The sequence below is a fragment of the Anabas testudineus genome, chromosome 23 (genome assembly GCF_900324465.2).
Source record: "Anabas testudineus chromosome 23, fAnaTes1.2, whole genome shotgun sequence".
Classification (NCBI taxonomy): domain Eukaryota; kingdom Metazoa; phylum Chordata; class Actinopteri; order Anabantiformes; family Anabantidae; genus Anabas; species Anabas testudineus.
Window position 1 is genome coordinate 13,033,954 of NC_046631.1, and position 25,292 is coordinate 13,059,245.

A 25,292-nucleotide genomic window follows, 5' to 3' on the forward strand; every position below is an offset into this window, starting at 1 on the left:
AAATATTTCTTTTGAATATCAAGGGCAGCACAGAGGGAATATAGCGTCATTATATGCATGTGCAAGTAAGATAACAGTACATAGCCTTTTTCTATTTGCTATGTTGGTTTCTTATTAGTTTTTTTTATTACTCACATTAAAGAAGAAGCTGAGTCAGTGTTTGATGCATTGAACTTAATTTTATATGGCTTAATGGAAAAGTATACATAATATTTTCAAATATTTGAGTGTGTGTTAATTCCTTTATGAAAGATTCCCTGAATTTGTAACCAGTATAACCAGTTTGGCCTTTTTGTGCCACATTTAAATGTGGATGGAAATACAATTACTATATGTGTTGCATTGTTGTTTGGCCATCGGACCTTTTGCTAACCGTCACTCCTTCGAAATTATTGTTGCTACACGCTTTTTATTTTTACACAGATGCATTGATGGTGACCGACATACCACTCAAAATTCAATTTGGTTTCTGAAATGATGTCTTTGATTTCCGACAGACAAAAGCAGGCTTTCTCATTTCCAACCAGTAAACATCGCTTTTGTCGCCTGAATAAGAATTTGTATTAGCAGATTTTATCAGCTACATGACCGGGTCAAATGATGCTCTTTTCAATAGTTGGTTGCAAATGTTATGTCTGTCAGATTTTTTATGTTTAAATCAGACAAACGGACAACCTGATGGTTACAGTTAATATCATTCTAAATGAACATGTCCCTGATTAAAAATGTAGCATCCATGCAGATGATACGACGCTGCTTGTGTTCCACAAAAATGTAGAATGAAATGCTCCTGACCCTAGAAACACACTGACTGAATATCCACTATAGCAGGTAGGTTAGCATGTCGACATTTATGACTGATGTTAAAGGAGATAAACACAATTTGGTCTATTCTTTACACTTTTAGTTATGTACTTTTAGATTTTTTGTTCAGGATCAAATAGAAAAAAACAAAACTTGACAGGCTGACTGTTTGGGAGAGGAGTTCAGCAAATGGTCAGTCTTGACAGAAGCTTTAATAAAAGCTCTATTTCAGTGCTTTTTTCTAAATCACTGGCACATGCACTTGCTCTGCACATGTAGAACAACATTGTCATGTAGGAAATTATTTTACTAATTAAGAATCATCCATTTATGTGGAGCCAAAATTTGAACACTTTATTAGTGTTACTGGAACAAGAGGGACATTTGTAGTGTAAACAGTTTAATTATATTTAGGAACATTGGAAGGATTGGAGGAAGAATTAGAGAATGATTCTGACAGGTTTCTAACTAATAATGCTTGTTCAGTTTGCAATTAAGTGCTAAAGTTGATCTAGTGTGTGCAAATAAATCAACCTATTATATAATATTTAAAGTCTTTCAAGGTTTTTGGGAATACTTCAATTGTAAAATTATTTAATACCCACTTTGATTTAACTATCTCTATACATACTGTATGGTTGCTACATGTATCTGCTGCAGTTGAGTCGTGTTGACTGTTATTCTAATATTTGCAGGTAATAATGGCTGTTTAATGGCTGGATCACACATCTGTGATAGTTATGATTGATGAATTTGATCATATTTGCCAAGCCCTTGTTGACACTCAGTTTCCTGCATTTATCTGCCAAAACCTTGATCATGACTCACTGGATTTATTCGCTATGTTTTTTATTGGATAGCAAATGTTTTTGTGGCACTGAGCAGCGTAGCCCTTTAACTTTGTGCCATTTCAAAGTAAAACACTAACTCTCTAAAGAGCTCTAGGGTTAGAAAAATGTTGCTTAAAACATTGAAAAGGTTAATACTGTTGCAAATGAATCGCTGATTACTTCTTGCAGTGAGGCCTATCATTTATGTGGTCCATGTGTAAATAAAGACTTTCTGTGAATTTCCAAGCAGATGTATGAAAAACAAAACCGTGAATTGAATTACAGTCAGTGCTGTGCATAGGCAGCTCTGTAGAGCACTTGAAGAATAAAAACAATTCCAGTTCCTTGTTTTCAAGAATATACACTGTAACAAATGTGTTGTAATAACTTCAGCTTTCACAACATGCTTACAAGAGACTCATATTAAACACAACTCTCTTTTCTTACAGAGGTGGTGTCACTCTACCTGTGACCATCAGGGAGTCTGTGGAGGTTTGGGTGAAGGACATGAACCTTGACTCTCAAAGCTTGCTGCTCTTCCTGGCCACTGGAAGGTAAAATATCAAAAAACACACAACTTTATTAGGAGCATTTCACCCTTTTTTGCTAATTAAACATATTTCTCTAGTCCTGAGGTTGCACTGTGATCATGGGCAAATAGGTTGTTTTGGCCCAGTTACATTAATGATGTAAGTTTAGTGTGAGGTACAAGGTTCCCCCAGGAAGAAATTCGTGGTAAAACATATCATTTGTTTTGCAATGTGTTGCTTGAAAGGGTTTAGTAATTAAAAATAATTATAAATTAATGAAAAGGTAGCTAAACGGCTTTGTTCTAACACTTGATCCTCAAATGAACACCCTCCTCCTCCTTCACATAATTAACAAAACAGCCACAAGATTAGTCAGACAGTTGCAAACTTGTTTTTAAATGCATGTGATAACAGGATAAATATACATGTTTTGCCTATGATCACAGTTTTCACAAAAGCATAAAATAGTTTTACCACTGAAAATGGTTAATCACCTGTATTTTCCTATTCGGCAGGTGGGGAGAGGGTGTGGCAAAAGAGGAAAAAACATTGTGATGTAAAATATGAAATTACATTAACTGTGGTGAAACAGCCTATGTCAGAAGCCTTTTCTGCACTTTTGCATTTTATTAGTCATGTAGTAAAACACGGGAGTTATGCTTGGTTTTTCTGCATGTGTAGTTGCAGAGCACCTTAGACAAAACTAGGCTAGCTGATTCCCCTACAGCACATGCAAAGAGATAATCTTAATGTAGATCTTTGCATCAAACTTTGAACAAAAACTAATTTTCTTTGATTTACACAGAAAAATACTGCACTAAAAATCATTTTAATCAGATTTTTATGTCCCCATGTAGAATAAGTTGCTCTTTCTGTAGCTGGTGAAAGACTACTGCACAGCTGATTAGGTTGTGTTATTGGCTACAACCCTCAAAAATATTTACTTAAATTTCTTTCTAGCACTAAATACAGATGCAGTGTTGAGATTTTGAAAGTAAAAAAACCAAAGTACTAAAATATCAACTAAACTGTGAGCTGTGTTCACATTTAAATTAATAGACAGCCTAGAATGTTGTTACATTGCATAGCACAGCTTCTGTTCTGTTTTTTGTCATTCAGGAGTAAATATGAGATCTTTTAAGCCGAGGGGGGAGGGGGAGAAAGTATAACACTAAGACATGACTGTACCTCGCCTAGAGCATGCCAGTGTGTGATGGGCTTCCGTGGATAAGCCAGCATTTCGTTCCAGTGATCTCGTCCAAGGCCTTCAGCATCTGGCCCAGTGCGACACACACCAATCACCTCATTGTGCCCAACGCTGTTCATGGTAGAACACGTACATTAAAACACATTTATATACCACAAGTAGTCCTGGAACAGGAGATGCAAACGTCTGTACTATTTTTGAGCCGATTATATTTTATTGTGAACTCAGAAAGATCTGTAGGGAATTTTATTACATCTGGCACAGACGTCTTTTGGACTGATGCATAGACTTACTATAGAATATGAGTCTGCACAGGCATGCATGTGAACTATAACCTGACTGGTTTGTGGCATACAACAGCAATGCAGTAATTCTTGTTTTAAATGAAATTTCCTTCCTGCATTCCCTCTGACCCACAGAAGAAGTATTATGAAGTACAGGTTGTGGCTACAGCAGCAAGCCTCTATCATTGTAGCTTAGTTAGTTAACAGACCTAGTCAGCTTAGCTCTTTACACTGTGTTAATATCGTCTATAACCGACAGCTGTCAGTTCTGATGAAGACTGGCTGCAGCTGTGACTATGTTGATGTTGCTGTGATTACAGCTGTGGCCATTCTCGAGCTTTGGTTGTTATCTTTCTGGCTGTGGCACATTCGTGATGGGTGAATCACTACTGTACATGGATATCTTATCTACATCCACAGCCAAACAGAGCACCTGCAGCTGTGCTCACAGTGGATGTGATGAGGAAAACAGTGAATGCACATCAAGTGTCACTCATACCTCCTTTCTCATACCTCCTTTCAGTATTTCCAGAAACTGAAAGTATATCATATTATATCCTACCTAACTAGACTGGGCCATAACTGCTTCTATGGATCAAAATAAAGGTTGGGAATGCAAAATAATTTAATTTGAAAATTTGCCACTGTGACCTGCCAGTGTGAGGAATCTGTAGGGGTGAAATAACCATAGTTATGCACCATGTAAAACAACAGATTTTGTTATAGAATCCCAGAATCTTCTTTCCTTTATGTAGCACAGTAAGCATGTTAATGTTGGCATGTTAATTATGTACAACAGCTGCTTAACTCACCGATCATAATCCATCACCATGATGGACAAACTGACTTGTTCCACGTTCTCTGGGGGAATATCGAAGATGATGGCCTCGTTGTAAACTGGGTTAAGTGTGCTTTTCTTCGTTGTTGTTTTTCTCTTCTTTAACCGCCGTCCGTCACATATCAAGTAAACCTTCACGTACGGATCTGAGAGACATGCACTTTGTCATTTAATGTGTGCACATGTTGACTTCACAGTTAAATGGAATGATTTCAACATAAACTAAGAACAAATACTAAAGGAAAAGTTGCTCCATGTCTGTCTTTCAACTTCCAGCTGTGTAGTTCTTGTCCACGTCTAATATGCTGCTAAGATATGTATCGCCCTATTCCAACACATATTTTGATCTGTTCTCAGCCTCTCTATGTCTCTCTTTCCCCTGTTGCCATTACAAGTGCCCACCTACTGTCTCTTTTCAACAGTTTGATTTATGGCTCAGTTTTGACTTTTGATGTGAGCCACATTGTATTTGGTGTGTGGTTACCTGAAGAGCCTGTGATGTCCATGGCTTTGAGGTTTCTGCATTTGATGACTGTTAGGGTCATTCTGCCTGCTGTGGGGAGGTAGCACAACGAGTACATGATCTCTCCCAGGTCAACACTCTCCTGGATGACAAGACAGACAGACAAGGGTCTGGTTCATTTTAAATGGCTACATTCTGTGAGTTGAAATGCCAAAGGATGGAGTAAACAGTTCAGCTTATAAAAGATGTGTTTTGTAAGCTAGTACTGCACAGTGTTGGTGATAGTGATCTTCTTCATTGTAACATAAACACGAAAATCAACACATTCTCATCTTGCAGGGTAACATAATGATGCTTCCTCTTTGGTGTCTCAATACTGATGCTAAGGGTTTGTTTTAGCATCACTGACACACCGTGTATGTCACTTATTGACACCATGGAAATAACAGCAGCTGCCTCATAGCAATCTCTACAAAACAATCTGTTATATGGTGAAAAAAAACACATTTTAATTGACTTTATATGCTAAAACAACTTGGTTAGGGTTAGGCAAAAACTATTTACTGGTCAGCGTTAAGTTAAAGATAAAATAAGTACTTCGTGGAATGTTTTTCTTACAGTTGACAGCCCTGTGTGTCTCATAAGGATACTAACGGGACCTTTAAGAGGCACTTCTGTTAGTCTTATTTTCAGTCAGACTTTAAATTTAAAATGATCACTTGGTAATGATCTCTTCCTCATTCAGCTGTCTGCAGCCTTTTGTTATGCACATGCACTTCTATACTATTGAAGTTTTTAGGTACTGCATTGAAGGCTAACATTGCTTCTGCTGTCACACATTAGTCTTGTAACGTTGTAGTGTGTGTTAGGAACCATAAATGTGTCATACTTGATCACTGATATGACACTTTGACACAAAATTTGTACTGGTGCTATTGTGGGAGGTATGATACAGCACGCCTCTAGTGCACTGGCTGGCTTTCTAATTTTAAAGATTTAACAGTAAAGTCACCCATATTGTAGTTGAAAAATCAACCAGATAAGGAAAGAGACTATTTTTCAGTCACAGCTGCACTGGAATTTTCCACTCCTGCCCATAAACCTTTCAGCCATAAAATCTCTCCTACACACAAACATACTTTAAGAATGTATCCAACACCTTAATTTCAAGTTTAAATCCACAAAGTAACTAAAGCTGGCTTTAGGGCTCTAATGGAAGTTTTCAGGTTAATCTGTGGCCTGCAGTTTGAGGAGGTAAAAATAATCTTCATACTAGATTACACTTTACACTACAAACTACATTTTAATTAATGTAGTATGAAAATACCTTCTCACTGAAAGGTGAATCATCTCTAGTCAGTTTGGATTCAAAACTGTGAATCTAGAAACAATGGTTCAGTGTTCAGCACGCTGAAAACATTCCTAAATAAAATAGAGGCTCTTGCGTAAACCCTGATACATGTTAATGTAGGAGTGAAATGCATTCTGGGCTAAATTACCAAGCCTTAATTAGAAAGTTTATGAGAGGAGATACGTGGTGGTGTATTCTGTTTATATCAGTAGAGTTATTGTATATTTCTTATAATTTGCTAATCGTACTCTTTGTTGCTATATTTACATCTGTAGAATACCCAGCAGTTTCTGGAAAATGCATGTGGGTGTTTGGCTGATGAAATACATTTCCCAAAGCATTTGAATTATGCAATGTGTTCCACCTGCCACTTTCGTGGAACAGTGTTGATTAACTCAGTGATTCAGTGCAATACTTCATGTTTAGACCTTTCTAAAAATAGAAGTTCCCATTCATTATGTGTTTCTTCCTTAGAGATGGCACACAACTCTTTTCCTTCACTCTGTTGTTCCCTCAGAGATGGCACTGAAGTGGTGCAACTTTTATTACATGGCACCAATGTTCACATATGTGTGAGGGTTTGGCAGTGCGTTAGTGTGAACGCCAACTCACCGTAGTTGCTGCGTGAATATCCTTCCACACCACCGCCTCTCTGGAAAGATCAGAGAGTTCAAAGAGATTGTCCACCACCACCTCGCCAATCATGTCGTGGCTGGTGAAGCGGTCAAAGTCGTACACGCTGAAGTGCAACTTGCGGTTGCAGAGCTCATCGTACGCCACAGGGAAACAGAAGGTCTCATCGAACATGGGATTCAGATTCTTCCGGTGGACACGCGTCTGGAACTTTTTCTTCCTCTCTGGTAGCAGGTAGATCTTCACGTATGGGTCAGAGGTGCCTGTGAAGTCTTTGGCAGGCAGGTCCAAGGCCTTGAGGATTCTCACCACCAAAGCCTGTTCCTCGTAGTCATAACGTAGAGAGAAGCTCAGCTTTCCACACGTCTCCACAGGCTCTTTGGCACCATCCTCGGAGTCCACAGACTTCTGCTTGTAGAGTTCAGGTTTTATTCTTCCAATGCTCACTGTAGACGACTGGCGGAGAGGTACTGTGTCCATGCTGAAGTCGACGCTGGTGACATTCATTTGACGAGGCAGGTGGCGCCGGAATGAATTGTGCCTGTTGAAAAGGGTAGAGGGCATCTGGTAAATGTCTAACTTGTCAGTGTTATGCTTGAGTGCCTTTGTTATGATGGGCGCTAATTATTTGAGAGAGTGAACTTTTTACACAAATACTAAAAAGCATAATGCATAATAATGTGGAGCTCATGGAACAAGTTTTTAACATATTACAGTTTAGCAGAATAGCTAAGAAATGTAATTTGGTTTAGTCTTCAGAAAAAGGCACAAAAAATCATATAGAAGCATATTCATTGAGCGACCACCTGCAGTTCCAAATTAGCAGAGACCTAAAGCCTGTAGCCCCACTGTGAGTCAATCCCAAGGCATATTTTGGTTGGTTGGCGCACATTGACATGTAATACCTTAAAGGGCTAACAGTGAGCTTGCCAATCATATAATGTACATATGGTACATATATTGTTCTTTAGGAACTTGTAAAATGAAGATGCCACAGCCTGGATTTCAATACTAGTCTGTCTTGCAGAAAGTAGAACCAGACAAAGTGTCGCCACCGCCCATCGTTTTGGAAAATGAAAATACATCTCCAGTATTCAGGGCTGAGTTCTTATACAAATTACCTGACTGCTAGAAATTTCTGATAAGTTGACATCTTTTGATTGGCTGTGTTTGACTCGCCAATCTTGTCACCTAGCAACTGGCCTTCCTCCTTTCTGACAGTAAGACAATCATGGAAATCGGACAGCCGAGGCACAAATCATATGGCAGAGGAAGCACAGCTGAAAATTAAATACTACACACAAGTATTGTAAACAACATAGAAAGCTGAGTGTTGTCTAGGAATTGGTACAAACTGTAGACTGGCAGAACAATTTGCTATTATTCTGAAAGATTTGTTGTATTTCCAACTTTCACCACTATATATTTATTTTTGTGCAGGTTTCCAAAAAGTGATGCCAACCTGCTCACAATATATTACAAACTGAAAGGGGGGTTAATTTACCTGTTGATACACAGCTAACTTCATTAAAGTAGACCTAAAATAGGATTTGGGTTTTATTGCTTGTTGAAGGTGGCTTTTTTCTATCTAAAAGGAAATAACCAGTGGAAATCAGGAATCACTGACTGAAAAAGTAGGTGTTGCTTCTCTGATGGGTGCATAACTAATGCAGGCCTTGGTCTCAATCTAATTTAATTAATGGTATGATAAATCAAAGCAAGTGTCAATAATGCTTTTCTTCTGAGAAACTGAGCACAACTGTCTGGTGCATCTCACCAGAAAAAAGCCTTCCATCATGACCGCTCCTACCCCATGGCACTGCTAATTATGGATGTTCTAGTTTAAACACAGTGCTGGAAAACAAAGAGAAGCAAGAGCTGATTGTTTTATTACTGGGGTTGCTTCCCACCGTTACCATAGCAGCTTGACTCGCATGTACAAGTAAAGATTATAGGGTTCGAACTGAAGCAAAGAAATATACAGTAGTCCTGGCTGATGAGCCTTCAGGAGGTGATGTTTTCTGGGCAGACAGAACAAGAGTCACACTATTCAATATGTATCCTGGCGTTTCAAGGTCACCAGCCAGCCCCTGATGCTCTGCCTGACATGTGCCAAACCACCTCGAGGATAGTGGCTGCGCTGTCACGAACTGTCAAGACAGTTTTTGCATTGTGCACGCACTAGTTTAGTTTAGTTTCCTATTGCAGCATGGGTGGGGAAAACGAGCCAAAGTAGTTTAGTAGTAGCTAGAATAGTATTGGAATTAAGCACCAGATAAATATAGTATAGTATATAGCACATATAGTATAAATAGCTTGTCTGTATTGTTTTTTCCTCCATGCAGGGAGGGATGGAGTGGGGTTGTGAATGCAGTGGGTTCATGTAGGGTACCTGGAGGATGAGGTTGGCTCAGTAGTCTGCCTCTGGATTTTAACCTGCTGACTAAGCTTCTCCTTCAGAGCTGTTTGCACCTCGGCAGGGATGTCCGGAGACGTCTGGCTGATCTTCATGGCCGCCTCCAGGAGCTTGACAGAGCTCCGTCCATTCACCTTCACCTCTGGAGGGCACTTCTTCTCCATCTCCACCTCTTTACACTTGGTGACTGGTGGAGAGTTCAGTGGAGGCGCCTCAGGGAAACCCACATGGAGGCCATTTTCAGCATGGGCTGACAGAGCCTTGCTTCTCCAAATTGGCCAGCACAGCTTCCAAAAGACAAAGAGAGAGACTACCAACAGGGCGAGGCCACAGAAACCCACGACCACAGCAAGGAGACTAATAGAGATGTCTACATATAACCATGGAGTGACCAAGACAGAGAGAGACATAAAAAGGAGAAGCAAGCGAGGAACAAAATATGACAGACAAACATGCACGGGAGAAAGAGAAAAGAGGAGAGAAAGCAAGCTGTAAGAAAGAGGGGGCAGCATATGCACCTGCTGGATAAAGCAGGACAATATGAAGTCATGTAAAACCACAGCTTAGGAGCCACAACATCAAGACAGTCACTGAAATTGGAGCTCCCATCTGCGTCTGACTTTTCCTGTTGTATTTATATTTACATGCAAAGTTTGGGCTGTGTGTCACCTGTAAGGAAGCTCACTGCAGCTTATACATGCTACTTTTTAACACCCATAAATCAATCTGACAGTCAATATATTTCCCAGAGTGAGCAAGCGAAAGAAAGAGGAGTCACAGAGTCAGATAATTCCTCAGTCTGTTTTCCACCTGTTGCTACTTGAGCAGTCTGCAGCTGCAGCACGATGCGTAACAGGTAGAAAAACACAGTGAACTAAGCCATGCAGTAAAGTTTTAAGTAAGTAAGTCATTTCTTTGTTTTAGGGGGGCAGAGGAAAGTGGTTCACTAAGGAAATAAGGCGAAAAATACTTTATTCCATTTACCTGCGTGTCCTTTACCTGGTATGTTGCTCTCCAGCGGAAATATATCCGAACATTTCTCCCGGTCTACGTGTCCTGTGAGACAAAGTTCCGTAACGATCTGGAGAGCCCTTTGGCACAATGTGATGCTGTCCTCCATTCGGACACTCATGTCTCTCCTGTTAAGCCATTGCACGCCGGAGGAATCGGGAGGTCGGCGGTTCATTTGTGCAGCTTTTATGCGCCGCAGATTACGGCTTGTCCGCTGGAGACGATACGGAGACGCGCTGCGTCCTGATCCATATCCAGCGCGCAACGAGGAGCTACTGACCAGACGCGCTCCCTGCGTTTGAATAACAGGCGGCGGGGTGCTGGAGTCCAACCCCCCCTGCGTCCAATAGCAATGCGCATCAGTTTTCTACTGAACCCTGTTGGTTGATGGCAGTAGACTGAATCAGTTATTCTAGTAATGACTTAAGTGTTCCCCGTGAGATACACTGTAGGTGACCTGTCTTTGTCTCCGCCTTTAGTCCAGCACGTACTGATTTATAGATTCCAGACCAGTCCTCCCACCCCCCCAACATTTCTTTGTCCCCTGTGACCCAGAAGAGTGAACAGACTAGAGGATGAGTGGAAGAATGGACACTGCAGGAGGACGGACGTCACTTTTCATCCCCACCTGTATCCAAACTAACTTGATTGTAGTGTTTGTTTCTTTGCTTGTGTAAAGCTGCTTTGCAACAATGTTAATTGTAAAAAGCGCTGTACAAATAAAATAGAATTTAATTATGTACAAACACTGTGGTTCTCTACATCTGTAAGACTCTTAGCAAGTGACTGCACCTCAATAATATAATGATGCACATATATCCACACACAAATTAATGTTAAAGGCTTCATGTAACTTTTTCATGTTTTTTTTTTTTTTTTTTTATATATGTAGCAGGTTTCTAAGCTGGTTTAATTACATATTAGGGTCTGGCTACCTTGAAAAATGTAAATCCTAATTCATATATTCTAAATTAAATCGATGTTTTTAAAAACCTACACTTTGAGCAAGTTACTTAGTAAAATAAGTTAAATGTAATTATTTTAGGCTGTTTTCATGTGCAAATGCTTAATTGGCATCTTAAATAACCAATATCAAGATGGGGGATGATCCTGTAAGTCTTTGAGGAAACACATTAATAAACTGAGTCAACCACAGACCAAAAACTAAAATATTCACAGAACTCAAAAAAAATAAAAAAATCATAAAAAGTAAGTTTACGGCCAAAGACCTATTGTCAAAGACAACATTGTTACGTGCACTGCAGGAGCACAAAGCTTTTTCAGCCTGAGGATTTTTACTATTTACCTTACAATCAATGCCAGTGGGGGGCACAAAACCATGGCCAGGGAAACTGGAAATTGTGGTGGAAAAGAGAAAAACAACAGCTGCAATGAAAGAGTGGGAAAAAAACAAAACTGAGGGTGATTCAGAGTTTTGGAGCCATGGTTACAAATCAGCTCCTGTACTGAAAGAGACGTCCTTTAGTACAGGAAATGAAAGAGAACAGGTAAAAGAAGTCCTGTTCTCCCAGACCAGGCAGAGCCATGTGATAATGAAGACTTGGCGTGAGGAAATTGAACTAGTAGTGAAGTTTTTATATCTCCCTCGATAAAACAGCTCCAAATTTAGCATTTTGACTGCAAAGAGACAACTTTTAACTTAAACATTTAATTTTTATTATAATTTTCAGAATGGTAGCCAAGAAAACATGGGATATACATATTGTACCTTTTAATTTTTGGAAATAATAATAATATAATACAGACTTGACAACAGTTCAAATCTAAAAACAAAGTTAATATAATTGAGCAAAGCAACAACTAACCACACTGGAGAAAGTAGAGATGAGAATAACTTTAAAAATTGTTTGCAGATCAATTTAACATCAAGTTCAAGCCAGTGATTTGGTTTAACTGTTTGTTTTTTTATTTTGGGCACTGTAAGGCTTTTTTTATGCAGCAGTTCACGATGCCAGATGATTGAGTACCACGCAGCTGTGCAGATAAAGTCAGCGCTCCTGTCCAGTTGAGCTTATGCCTGACTGCAGATTAACATCCACTGTTCCCACTTTCCCATAATGAAAATATATATCACATTTTCTAGCTGCAGGAACAATGCTGTCTTAAGTCACAAAGCCAGAACCAGAAAGCTGTTTGGCACATCTCCAGAACTGGGAATTATCCAAACAGAAGGGCAAAAGAATCAACTATTCTACTGAATTGAAATTGGCTGAGGGCTCTCAATTCAATATCATGGAATGTAATGAGCCGTCTTTGCATCCAGCCAGCACTGGACTATAATAATTTAACTAGATGATGCTCTTTAGGACAATTAAAACATCTCCTCTAAAGCCTCCAGTGGCATTTTCCAGTTTTCATACCAGACCCCATGCCAAAAATTTTATCAATCATTTGTCAAGTGCTTTTGTGTTTTCAACACAGTTGTTGCATCTCTGGCCCCCAGTGTATTTTATTTCTGGTTATTCCCTGCCTCAAATCTTCACACATGAGGCACACAGATTTAAAAGGAGCTGTGTCCAAGACATCACAGCATATATTGTCTGTAAACTGTTTGGGAGATTGCCATTGTGTCTGAGTTAATGTCGTCTGTCAGAGAAATAAACAGCATTTGTGCAGTGGCTGAGCCTCCTGGGACTTGGGAGTGCAGTTGGATATTCTACTCCACTTTAAAATGCATTTTAATGGCAGTTATATGTTACTAATTGGTACACTGAAAGGAAGGAGCGCTGGATGATGAAAGGTTACTGTGTGATTATGTTAATGCTAACTTGTAAACACAAAAGTAATCACTTCCCACGTCTCCTGCATTGCCTCGTTGGTATTTTCATTAAGTTTCCCAAACACAAAGAAAAAAGCAAAAACTGCAGACACACGTTGTTCCTCTTAGCGACGTGAATTTGCAGGTATCCTACGAGGACTGATTTGCATTATAATCATGTCTGCACTGCAGTGTTGTCTAGTAAGTTTGCAAAAGACAGATTATAACACAGCTGGTATAGAAATTGTATTTTTATTGTAGGGCCAAATCCTAGAACGAGTTTGCTGTGTGCAGGATTCAAATTATGATTAATAAATGAAACACTGACTCATAGGAGATGGGACATGAACCGCAGTCTCCATATCTCATGCTTTGCATGCCCAACAACCCTGTGGAAAGGAAGGTTCACATTATTACCCTTCCTCAGTCCAGATTCTCAGGGGGAGTGGGGGAGTCTGTGGAATAGCAAATGGTGTTAACACAACATCCACTGCATGTCTGCACACTCTGGAATTGGGAATCTTCTCTGTTCCTCTTCCTAATGTTACAGTAGATATTGTCAAAGTTTAAAATGCGTTATCGTCTGATCTGATCACTAGATACATTTACTTTTGCAAACATAAATGTCACTATACATAATCACTAGATTTGAACTTTATGTTCTCTTGAGATTTCATACATGAAGTTGACATTTGTTCACAGTATTAATTGGAATACGTTGTTTACGCTACAGGATATGTTTAACAGTACAAAGGATGTTGACAATATAGGAATATAGGACAAAATGGAAGGTGGTTGTGTGTGGGTGTAACATGCACAGTACAGGATGAGTAGCAGCTGTTTTCATGTGTACTATGTTTCTATTCCACTTTCTAAGAGTTTGTTTTTTTCTAATTTTACATTTTTCCACACAAGCAAATAACTGTTTGGGAAATGAGATTAGTAGCAAAGTGGTGCTGGGGACACCAAACACAGAATTTGAGGTATGATTGTTAAGATGTGAGAGTAGTGCTTAACCAAGGTTAAACGGAACACACAAACAAAATAGACAAGATGTCCAGTAATACTTCACACAGTGATGCTGCCACTAGAGAAATGTGAAGTTTGTGAGTGAAACTGTTAAACAAGGTTATATCTCTACTTCTAAACTTCTTTCTGTTGAGTTGTGGGAGGACAGAGATGGAGAATGTCAAATGCCACAGTAAATGTCAGCGGAGTGGCCACCACCGAGATGGCAGCAAGTGTTCATATTTGTGACAGAGGGTACAAAGTGTTCAGGTTTGTCCCCACAGTTTACAAGAGGGTGAACAGCACAGCAGAGCTTCTCCAAGTTAATTCAAGCAGCACATGTAAGAAGAAACACAGAATTTTCACATCAGCAGGAGGTTTGTGGCATCCACATGTTAACTTAAGTCAAATTAAAAAGAAAGCTGTTCACTGTTGAGGTGTTTTTATAGTGATATTGCACAGCAGAAGAGAAGAGCCTTGTCGTGACAGACATGCTTTAAAAACATGGTCTGTTACATTGGCTGACATTAAGGAAGCCTGAGAGTGAGAAATGATTTATTAACATTAACATTCATGAGCAGGGACATGGGCGGCTTCCAGCACGCTGGGCGGCTGCCTAAAACAAAACACATCCAGCAGTATATGATCATTTTTAGACACAGAAAATACACAAAAGCAAGAAAATAGAACACAGACTCGACTCTTTCTACTAATTGTGTTAGTTGTTGTATCAGCTGTGAAGGTTTCTTGCCCTCCTGTGTGAACAGCTCGATTTGTGAGACTGGATCTATTTGTTGCTAAACAGTTTAATGAAACCCTGGCTGCCCCCGTAGCATGCTCCTAAAAAGACTGTTTCGTATTAATTATTCTCAATTCTAATTATTGCTTGTGAGCGCCATTTGGCAGATTTCAAAGGCTCAGCAACATGAGGGGTTTCGATTTTTTTCTTATGTTTACACACCCCCAGAGAGCGGTGCCTTCAAGTATGAAAAGACACTGAGGTGTTTAAATGCAAATAATGGAATAGTAGAAAAATAGCTTTCGCTCTTGGAGAATGTGAAAACTACACATGTAATGCCGTGGACTCACGTGGACTAAATCTGAAGCCTCAGTTTGCAGATGATTTTGAGTAGCTTCACACTGGAGAAGTAACTTTATCGTACTTGACATGAACGACATTGCAATGCACTAAAAATATAAATATTGTTGCATGTGCACTAATATCCAGTCTCAAAATGGTAACATAAAGGTTCACTTACTGTCCTTTTTTAGGAGCATACAGCTGAAACCCACAGTCCTTGTCAGCAGGCTGAGTTTGTTTCCTTGTACAGTTGAAAATTCAGGTTACTCACTGTAGCTTTAAGTAAAAGTGCAAATACTTGAAGTACCAAAAGTAATGTTGCAGCTAACAAGCTTATTCTAACTACTTTGTACGCTTTTGAATTACTTTATATACTGCTGGGTATACTTCTTAAGCTGTATTTTGTACGTAGTCAGATAACTGACATGCTCAAGTAAAGTAGTAATACCTGAAATGTACTGTAAGTACAGTATTTAAGTAAATCCACTTACTGGAGTTACCTTGCCCCTCTCACTGCTTTGTTATAAAATGAATGGTTGCTAGAAAAATCAGCAGAATTTGTTATTATTGCTGTTTTATTGGTGTTATGTTTTCAAGTGGAGATTGATTAGAGGAGTCACTACATTATGACATAATAGCGATACTTGATGAGCGGATGGATTTTTACTGTGATAGATTACACCGTGCATCACAGCTGATGTCCTTTAAAAGAGTCCACACACAATTTCACCAATTATGCTGCAAAACAGGGTGAAATACATTTAATAGCCTGCTGTTAAAGAAAAAAGTCAGATTTGCAGTTAACCTCTTATAAGGCATCTATCATTCCCCTCATGGAACGGGTCTGATTTAATCATTTCCTAATGGCTCTGTGGTTTAATTAGGCCGTTTAAAGGTTAACTGCCAGGTCTGTGCCCACATCCACAGCAGTCAGACATCTTTCACCACCGTGCTGCCTCTGCAACAGTTCTATCAGCTCCACCTGCGACTACGAAAACTGATATGGTGCCTATTTTCCCTGTACACTTTTATATAAATAATGACTTACCCAGCATGCATTCACTCCCTGTTGCCTTGGACATTAATACCTACAGACCCCTGTGTCACAGCACGGCTCTATAGAGATATTTGCTCGCACTTTGTGGCTCATACAGTACGCTATATGTAACACAAAAGGAAATTTAAATGATTTAAACTAAAACAATAAATCTCCGGAGCCAGACTCATTTGTCTCTTTTTATATCCAACATGCAACTCTGCAGCATTTGTGGCAAAGGAGAAAGTAATATTTTATTAATGTGATGTGGTTGTACTAATCTTCTTCTTTGCATGTTGCATTTTCTTTTGCTTTCATCTTCATATAAATATATAATATAGATAGATAATACAAATTTACATGCAGTTTCTAATCTAGATCATTATTTAATGTGGAAAATGATCTAATGTTAAATATTTGCCTGCAGCATCTGGTGTGACCCCATTCTTCCAGCAATAATTCAACTTAATGTTTCCAGTAACTGTTTTCTAACCCACAACTCTTACCATGTCTTGTCATTGGTGCATGTGTGCTGTATTGCATGCTGTCTTTTGCTTTGCTTCTTAATACTGTATATTTTATACAGTATATTAACGTTTGATAATATTAGCTTTCTGTGCCACCTGGTGATTCTGTAAGGGTTTTTCAGTGGATCTATGTCATAATTGGTTTTAAAAATGATGCAGTGAACTACACTAAGGCTCCAAATTAGAACTAAAATGTATAATGCCTCAATCCATGATAAACCTGAGTATGAATTAATAAGGAGTCAATCTTTTGCACTCTTTATCTCTGTTTCACACACACTCAGCACGGACTCACTCGACTAAGCAGTGACTGATCACACTGAGAGTGCCTCACTGGGATGTTCGGAACAATTACCTCTGCCTCGCTGCCACTCGGGACCCCTCAGGTGAAGTCATTATCTCAACCAGAGGCGGCTCACTATAGTCACAATTAATTTATATTAATAGTCGAGCTTGTGCCACCAGGGCCACGTGGGTGAACGGCTTCAATTCTACTCACTACTGGGCAAGGCAGAGGCCTCCAATGTAGTTACTTTTTTATTCCGCCACTTAAACTAGTAGATGTCAAGATGCTTCCCTGGATTAAGTGGTAGGGGATCATCCTCTGTGGACCATGAATGTGTGTGGACACATTAATACCACATGTTGAGGATTGATCTTGGTTTACAAACAATCCTCGTCTCATCAATTGCTAAACTTCATGTGGAGGTTCATGTTGGACTTTAGGGTTATAAGGAGGCAGCAGTGTTAAAGCTCCTTTTGGTGAGACATCGCTCACATAAGCGTATTCTTATTATAGTAGTTAGTATTAGCTCTAGTTAGTAGCTCTAGTCCACACATATAAAAAAAATTCCTTAAATGCTAACACCTGACTCCAATGGCTTTTTTGTGGTCATTAATTTAAAGGGTTCACATACTTTTTCCACTGGTACTATGAGGTTTTTATGATTCTCAATAAAGACATAAAAGATCAGATTTATTTGTGTTATTATTTTAGGCACATTATGTTTGTTAATACTTTTGACTTAGATGAAGATCAGATCATGTTTTATGACAAATAATTGCAGAAAACAATGAAATTCCAAAATACGTTTTTCTTGCCACTGTATTTATAATATAGTATAGATTCATTTACAACAGCAGGCTATATTTGAATATGTTTCCTCTCTCAAAACCACGTTTGTTTAAACTGTACAATATAACTACGTTGTCATATTAGCATTTTTTGATGTGGAATAGGTAGCTAGGTAGGTAGTAGTTTTCTTTCTTTGTGAAATTGTATGCTTTGTGTTCAGATCAAGGACACCCTGAATGCATCGTGAAACAGTGCAGCCTCTATTTTACTTCTAATTGTTTGATTTTTCACAAAGCAAATCGGTGCTGTCTGCGGCGGTGCAGAAAGGATGGTATCAGTGAGGCTTCACTGACTTTTGCAGCATTTTATTTAAACTTAAACCATTGAAACAAGACTTTATTGTTGTTGTTCGTCAATATCAGAAGAACGTTGCATCAGAGTTAACCCAAAGTGGCCAAATTCAAACTTCAGCTGGTGAGAGACTGTTTACAGACCAGTAAAGCCATGAATGACCTTCCCTCCCACACTAAGACAAACATGTGTGCTTGCATCTAATGTATTCTCTTTCACATCAACTAATCAATAACAGGTCGCCATGCTTTCACTCCAATCATGAGATAGGAGTGAAACATGCTACTAAATAATTTATGCCATTTGATTTTCCTTCATTCATGCCCCTTTGTCCAAATATTACTTCTGAGAAAACAAGATGCACATTTGAATACAGTGTGGATAGGTGGGTAACACAAGGAGGCATCAAAAGCTTTTTTCTCTTCTTGTTATCTTCATTGTAAAAGTGACACATACGTGTGCGTACAGCATTTTTCCTGCTTATATGGGGGGGGGACCACATGTGTGATAATTCCCACTCATCTGTCCAGAGATTACTCCTGTGCAGACATCCTCAGTTCAGTGCTGGTCTTTGATTTAGCTGTTGTCATGGTAACCTGGGCGTTCGATAGATACCGGGGCTGGACCGGATAGATTCTCCCCACGTCTCGCAGAGCTATAATTAAACACGATTTAGAGCCAACCGCAGGGTTAATCTCTGTCGGTGGCAGTTGGCAGGCTTGTGGATATTGCAGGTGTGTGGAGATATGATGTGTGGCTACTCGACAAACTCTCGGTGTGATCCTCTGGAAAACAAGTTGATGTTGTGCTAAGGCGAATGGCACGATGTCCTCACATCAGCCAAAAAAAGTGGCATCAAATGTTCCCTTTTTAAGCATAGTTGCACAATATAAATGCTGTTTTTGTTGCTGTGTGCATGTGTCTCGTGAATTTGATCTGCTTGATCCAATGTTGATGCTCTAAGCAGGCAAAGTTAAATAATAGTGGACATGAGCAGCATGGAAGACGCAAACCATCCAGAATCAGACTGGAAGAAGTTTTATGTTTTTGAATGATGATGTAAGTCACATTGCAAGCATTTCATAAGATAAACATCTTATTCAGATGATCTTCAAAAGAGAGAGAGTGGAGAGAAAAGTGATAACAACTTGCTCATTTGTTCGACACATCCATGTGCTCAGTCCCTTAATAGCTGAAAATAAGCAGATGAGACAGGAACATATAATCCCTCATAAAGTCACAAGCTCTCTGCGACTTTATTAGAATCCTCAGGTACATTTGACAGAGACACCCAAACAAATGGAGCTGCAGAGGGTGGTGTTGACCTTCTTGTACTTCATTGTCTACACTGAAGATCACTATAGGTGATCTATTCTTAAACCCACTCCCACGCTCAAAATTAGAACAACAAAGCTTCCTTTGAAGGATCCTTTCTTGTATCAGTATCATATTTTTCTCCAAGGTTATATTGAGGTTACTAATAAAAGGCCATAAGTTACATAAGAGCGGAAAGGTGCTGTGTTATGCAACACCTGTTGTGCAACCTGCAGCACCTGCTGTGATGGACGCATGATGTGAAAATTATCACATCATTTTTCACTGAAAGACCTTTAAGTCCTGGTTGAATGGTTTGAAGCTTTCATACAGAGTGGAGCGTGCTACTGGAATGATTAGCTAAGATAGCAGAAAATAATGCTTTTTGATGTTACAACAGCAGAGAAAAATTACTGCAAAAGTTATATATACAAGTAATAATAATCAAAATGCTTTGTCACCCATACTTAATTGTGGTTAAGTTGCAGCAATGCAGAAAATGGAAACCAAGAAAAATTAAATAAGCTAACCAATTTGTACAGTAAATTGCACCCTTAAATTTAAGCTATAGTCAGTTGAATAAAAAGCTACGACTTAGTGTGCTTTAGTAATTCCTATTTTCTTGTGCAGCTTAAAAAATTGTCTTTATTCCTTTTAAAATGTTTATTACAAAATAAAATTACGGTTTACTGCTTTTCCATTTGGTACTATAATGAAAACATGTCCAAATGTGTTTCAAATTAAAAAAAGTTAGAGCTGCATTAAAATTTTATTTCTCAATTAAATGTGTGAATTGTTAACTCTTCAAACTGAGATAAATGTCAGTTCATCCCCTGACATGATAAACTGACTTTTATTGGAGCCATTGGTGCTCAAGTTGGAGCAAATTCTTTGTGTTAAACTGCTTTTACTGACTGATAAGTTCCTTTTGTACCGGTGTAGGGACTGAGTTCAACACCAACCAAGTTTTTACTAGTGTGGAAAAAAAAAAAAAGATTAACCCAAATGTGTAATTAATGGAAACTCTTAGCCTTGAGTAGCATCTGCAGGTTAACGTTGGAGAAATTAGCATTGCCTGTCAAAAGCTGTGTTGCTGTCAGTCACAAACTTACCCTGTTGCCCTAACTCACCACACCAACCTCCTCCCTGACGGCACTATTACATCACACTTCCTCCTGCTTTTAGTTCTAACAGACAACAGACATCCTGCACAACCAAGACATCTGGAAAACTCCATGCCCACATTTGTATCACCTGCTGATTGTTTCTTGCATCAGACAGAATCTGTCAAACAACCTGACAAAGGGCATATTAGAAGAAACCAGCACCCTGTTTTGCCTGCAGCTCAGACCTCTTGCAGGCAGGCGATGATGCTATCCATGTGTGTGCACCCTCTGTGTGTGTGTGTGTGAGCCCCAGAGATAGCGTGCCTATAGGGAGAAGCAGCTCATCAGCACATCACCTGGGACAAAAGGCCGAAGCAGGAGGATGGGATAACACTGTTGTGTAATCACAGCTAACAGAGACACCCCTTCAGTCTTGGTCTGTCTCCTTTTTTATCAGACTGGATTATCAGAGACGTTGCAATCGCTTTGGGAAATGGATGGGGCAGGCATGTAAAAGCCAGCAATCTGGGTTGTCAGGCTCTTATTTCGCTTTTAGGATGCAAAGGGTGGAAAAGTGCAGAAATAAATTTAGCAACTATGGACAGGAAAAGTACCAGTTCTGTGAAAGAAACAAGTTGCTGATGGAGGGTTTTTTTTGTTCCAGTAGCAACCACATTATCCAAAGTCTGTTTAGGGCTAATTCAGCTTAAAATCTCATTACAGTACAGGTTACAATAACCAATGTAGCTGTGCGTTTATGAACTGTACTCTGGTTAAGGTTAGGGTTACATTTGGTGAAGTGCAACAATTATATCTGAAGTGACTGTAAACGTAAATAATAAATGTTAGCAAATTGCAATTATTAATGAAATGCTACTGTCTATCCATAGGGAGCAATTACTTTTGTGGAAATGAATCTAGAAATCCAGCACAATTAAAATAATCTGTCCTTTTACTGTACCAAACTCCAAGAAACTCGAATAACGGGTTTATAAAATATAGGAAGGTAAACACCAAATCTACAGTATGTAAAGATCTATTAAAGGTTTTATTTGTTATTCCAGTCGTAGCAGTTGTTGGTAGCAAACAGCCCACTGCACCTTTAAGTACTTAGAAGTGGTACTTTAAAGTACACAGTTACATGTGCTGGTGCAAGCTTTGGCCTGGTCATTGCGAAGAGGAGTGCGTAAGCAATAACCAATAAATCGTAGTAATCCAGTGTTTTTCTGTGTTATGAAGTGGTTACCTTTGTTTGGTATAAAACAGCACCACCTGGTTATTACTGGGGCGGTTATTACTAGGGGCTAACTCAGACCTACACGTGAGCAAAAAGTCCACAGATGACACTGAGAGTCACGTTGTAGTTTCTAGCATATTATGAATCCCGGAGATTTTGATTCATTTTTCTGTTTAATCTGAATGAACCACTATAAATCATACAAACCAGAGTGGATGGAGTAAGGTCACCAAGTGTAATAATAGTTGGTCTTATATAATGTTGTTATTGTTCCTTTTAAGCAGCTATGAAATAAACCTTTTTACATGGGCAGAAATCAGTTTAATTTCTATATGTTTTCTCAGATTGTCGTGTGTTTTTGCCTGTAAAGTACAAATTGAATTAATATTCGGAGCAATAGGTTTGTCTTGAATAAAAATGTTTCTAAATGTTTCTCTCAGATCAGTCTGTGTCTCTGGCTCTGAATACAGCTGTCACTCTGCCACTCCGACTGAATGCTTTCTTTGAATTTGCCTCAATTCAGCGAAGTGCTCCTCGCCTAAACCTTTTTTATGTGGTGTTAACACAATGATGGATTCAAAATGGTCTTTTGATTACTTTTCTGCCATCAGTGGGGTAATGTTACTGGGTTTACACACTGGTGCACACAGTACGACATGGGGGATAAAAAGGGCATTTAAGGGGACAGAGTTGAAGCCTAACCTGCCCGTGTGAAAGATTATGACTTCTTGTCAGATCGGCACGCAGAGCTTCCCATTAAATATCTCATTAAATATTTTAATATGGCCTTAGGCAGAGGATCAAGACATTTACTCCCCTCATTAACCATTCACCATTTGCTTTCTGGCCCCCACAGTTGGACCCAGAAATCACTATCTGCACAGAAAAATCCTCCGATTGTAATGTGCAGCACACTCTACAGCTAGAACTGTAGTTTTTATGTTGGCGTGACTTTGAATTTTCTACCTGATTTGGAAATTATGTTTAATCACTAGACTTGCAGAGGTCATCCCAGCTGGAAGAGACAGTGTAATATATTTAAAAACTGGCATCAACCTTCTCCACTTTCAGTTTTCGTTTAAGCGTGTTGTTATGTTGACCCTGATAAATTTAATTAAACCGCCATATTACTCCGCTTACATCCATCAGCGTATCCCAACAAGCATGTAGCTGTCTGCTGATCTTGGCTGTCCTATTCTCCTGGATGTTTCTGCTGTTCCAGATCCACTCTGGTGTTATTTTGGACGTGGCCCCTGCTCTGGCAAGCTCAATAAAACAAGGTTGCAGGTTATAAATTTCAAGGTCACACTAGGCTTTGCTTATGAGCCTCAAACGTACATACTCTGAGAGTGTGTACTGGAAAAAGGCTTCCTAGCCACATTTATGTGGGGGTGTTTGTTGTATTTACGTATTTGCTGCCACATGCTGACATGTTTGAGCAGCTCATTGTGAAATGCCTGAATCAAATTTGATGTTTTCATTGTTGGAGCTGCTGGTTGTAGTTTTGACAGCATGGGTGCAACACACCTGCAGGTTCTTATAGCCGTGTTCAGCTTCACATTTACATTTATAAATCAGTGTGCGTGGTTCATTTATCTTATGATTATAGCCAAATTATATGTTGTTCAGTGTTGTGCATGTGGTAAATAGCTTTAGTCCTGCTAATTAGCAAGAGTTATTGCTTTGTAATTTCTTTGTATTGTGTACAACAGCTGACTGTTGGCTGCTGTTAATCATGCCGGTGCATTCCTTTTGACTTCTAGAGATTCATTAGTACAAATTCATCCTATGCAGAACAACAGAGCCAAGAGAGAAAATGTATAAATGTATGTAACAAGACATTTATACAATAAAAATCAAATAATATCTAGCGTGTGTAAATGCATAGTGAATGTACAGTACAGTATACATTAAGTACTGGGTAAAATGCCAGCGTGACTCCAATAATAAATATGTCCAGCATCATTAAGTGGGTAGAACAAATGTTCCCACTGAAGAAGGAGCCGTGTCTAACTGAATAAATACATGAATTACATTCCTAAAGTGCCAGATAAAGAAAAGTCAAATAAAATGCAGTTTAAAGACTCACACTTTATTCCATCTAAAACCATTAATTTCATCTGTCATAAACATTTTATATCACCAGGGGAGAACTTTGAATGTTAAAACATTCAAACTAGAACTGTTTTTACCCGACACATATTCACACATTCAGATCCCCCTTATTTAGTTAGTAAGCAAAAAATCCTGACATATCACATCTCAATAACTAAATGGTTAAAAAATGCCTCAATAAGTTAAATATGTGATCTTTTTTTCAAAATCATCATCTCCCTGGTTGCAGCTGTGATGCCTTTAGATGACACCATTTCACCACCTCTTTAACCTCATTCGTCAATGCAGTTTCTCCCTTTGTTGTCAAACTATTGCTAATTCTGTGTCTATACTAAAGGCGTGTCGGACGGTGAAACACTCTGGAGTGGTTTTCTTTTCCACCACTGTTTGAATAAACCATGTCCCAGTCTGCCTAGTGAGAAAACATCCAACCTCTTAGATGTGATTGAACAGTCATTTGTGCCTTTATGTTTGTAGATATCAAGCTGTACCTCCACACCCAGCCCTCAACCACTCCTGTACGCCTGTGCTTCATTACTCCACATCTCCCCTAACCTTTAGATGCAGATGCATTCGCTCCCCTCCTGGCTAGCTGGGTGGTTCTCCTGCTGCCTTAAAGGTTAATAGATTTCCCGCCCCCCTTCTGCAGTGAAGCACAACAAGATGAGAGTCATGGTCATGTTGTATGTGCATCGCTATAGTTCATTTTAGGCAGTGAGAGAGGATTTGAGTGTGCCCTCACCTTAAAGTGATCTGTATATTAGTTTGGATCTTTTGAAACACTTTACAGTATGTAAACATTTCATTCAGACACCCACGGACACACTAAATTTTGTTAAATGTTATGCAAAACTCTCACACTTTTGTAGTTATGAAACAGTTTGAGCGATTTAAACCCAAAAGCACCATCCAGCCACTTCAGTACATTTTGTCTCTGAGCACCATGTTTCATAAAGAATAATCTTCAACTGAGGCTAGTGTGTGTTTTGGTTTGTGGGCAGAGTGGTAGCATACTTGTTAGTAACCATGAAGGGACTCCTACTGTTCGCACATACAGGCAGGAACGACCAAGACCACATGTTATAAAGGGAAGAAAGGAAGAACAGAGAGAGAGCTATCAGAAAGAGCAAGGCGAGAACCGATGGGGCAAATTGATTTCTTTCAAGGAGACAGCAGCGCTGATGATCAGGCACCGTATGTTGTGTTACATAAGCATCATGCCACAGCTGAAGGGAATGACAGAAGCAAACAAGGCATAATTGCAAATACAAGCAATTGGTAGTGACAGTGCAGAGA

The 25,292-nt window shown here is 39.2% G+C and overlaps 1 protein-coding gene and 1 long non-coding RNA gene across 2 annotated transcripts in view; one reads left to right on the plus strand and one right to left on the minus strand.

Annotated features, from left to right (window-relative positions):
* The window catches only part of LOC113163392, a 57,040-nt gene that overhangs the window by 14,836 nt on the left and 16,912 nt on the right, over window positions 1-25,292 (plus strand). The window contains exon 3 of the long non-coding RNA XR_003298893.1: window positions 2,084-2,188. This is a non-coding gene — a long non-coding RNA (uncharacterized LOC113163392). The remainder of the gene's footprint in view (window positions 1-2,083; window positions 2,189-25,292) is intronic.
* Window positions 1,287-10,579, minus strand: syt10 (synaptotagmin X). Its single transcript, XM_026361962.1, has 7 exons — window positions 10,341-10,579; window positions 9,333-9,726; window positions 6,920-7,481; window positions 4,978-5,098; window positions 4,468-4,639; window positions 3,353-3,482; window positions 1,287-2,181 (listed from the first exon to the last, which is right to left on the minus strand). Exons 1-7 carry the CDS (start codon window positions 10,540-10,542, stop codon window positions 2,110-2,112), a joined length of 1,653 nt encoding a protein of 550 aa, XP_026217747.1. The 5' UTR covers window positions 10,543-10,579; the 3' UTR covers window positions 1,287-2,109.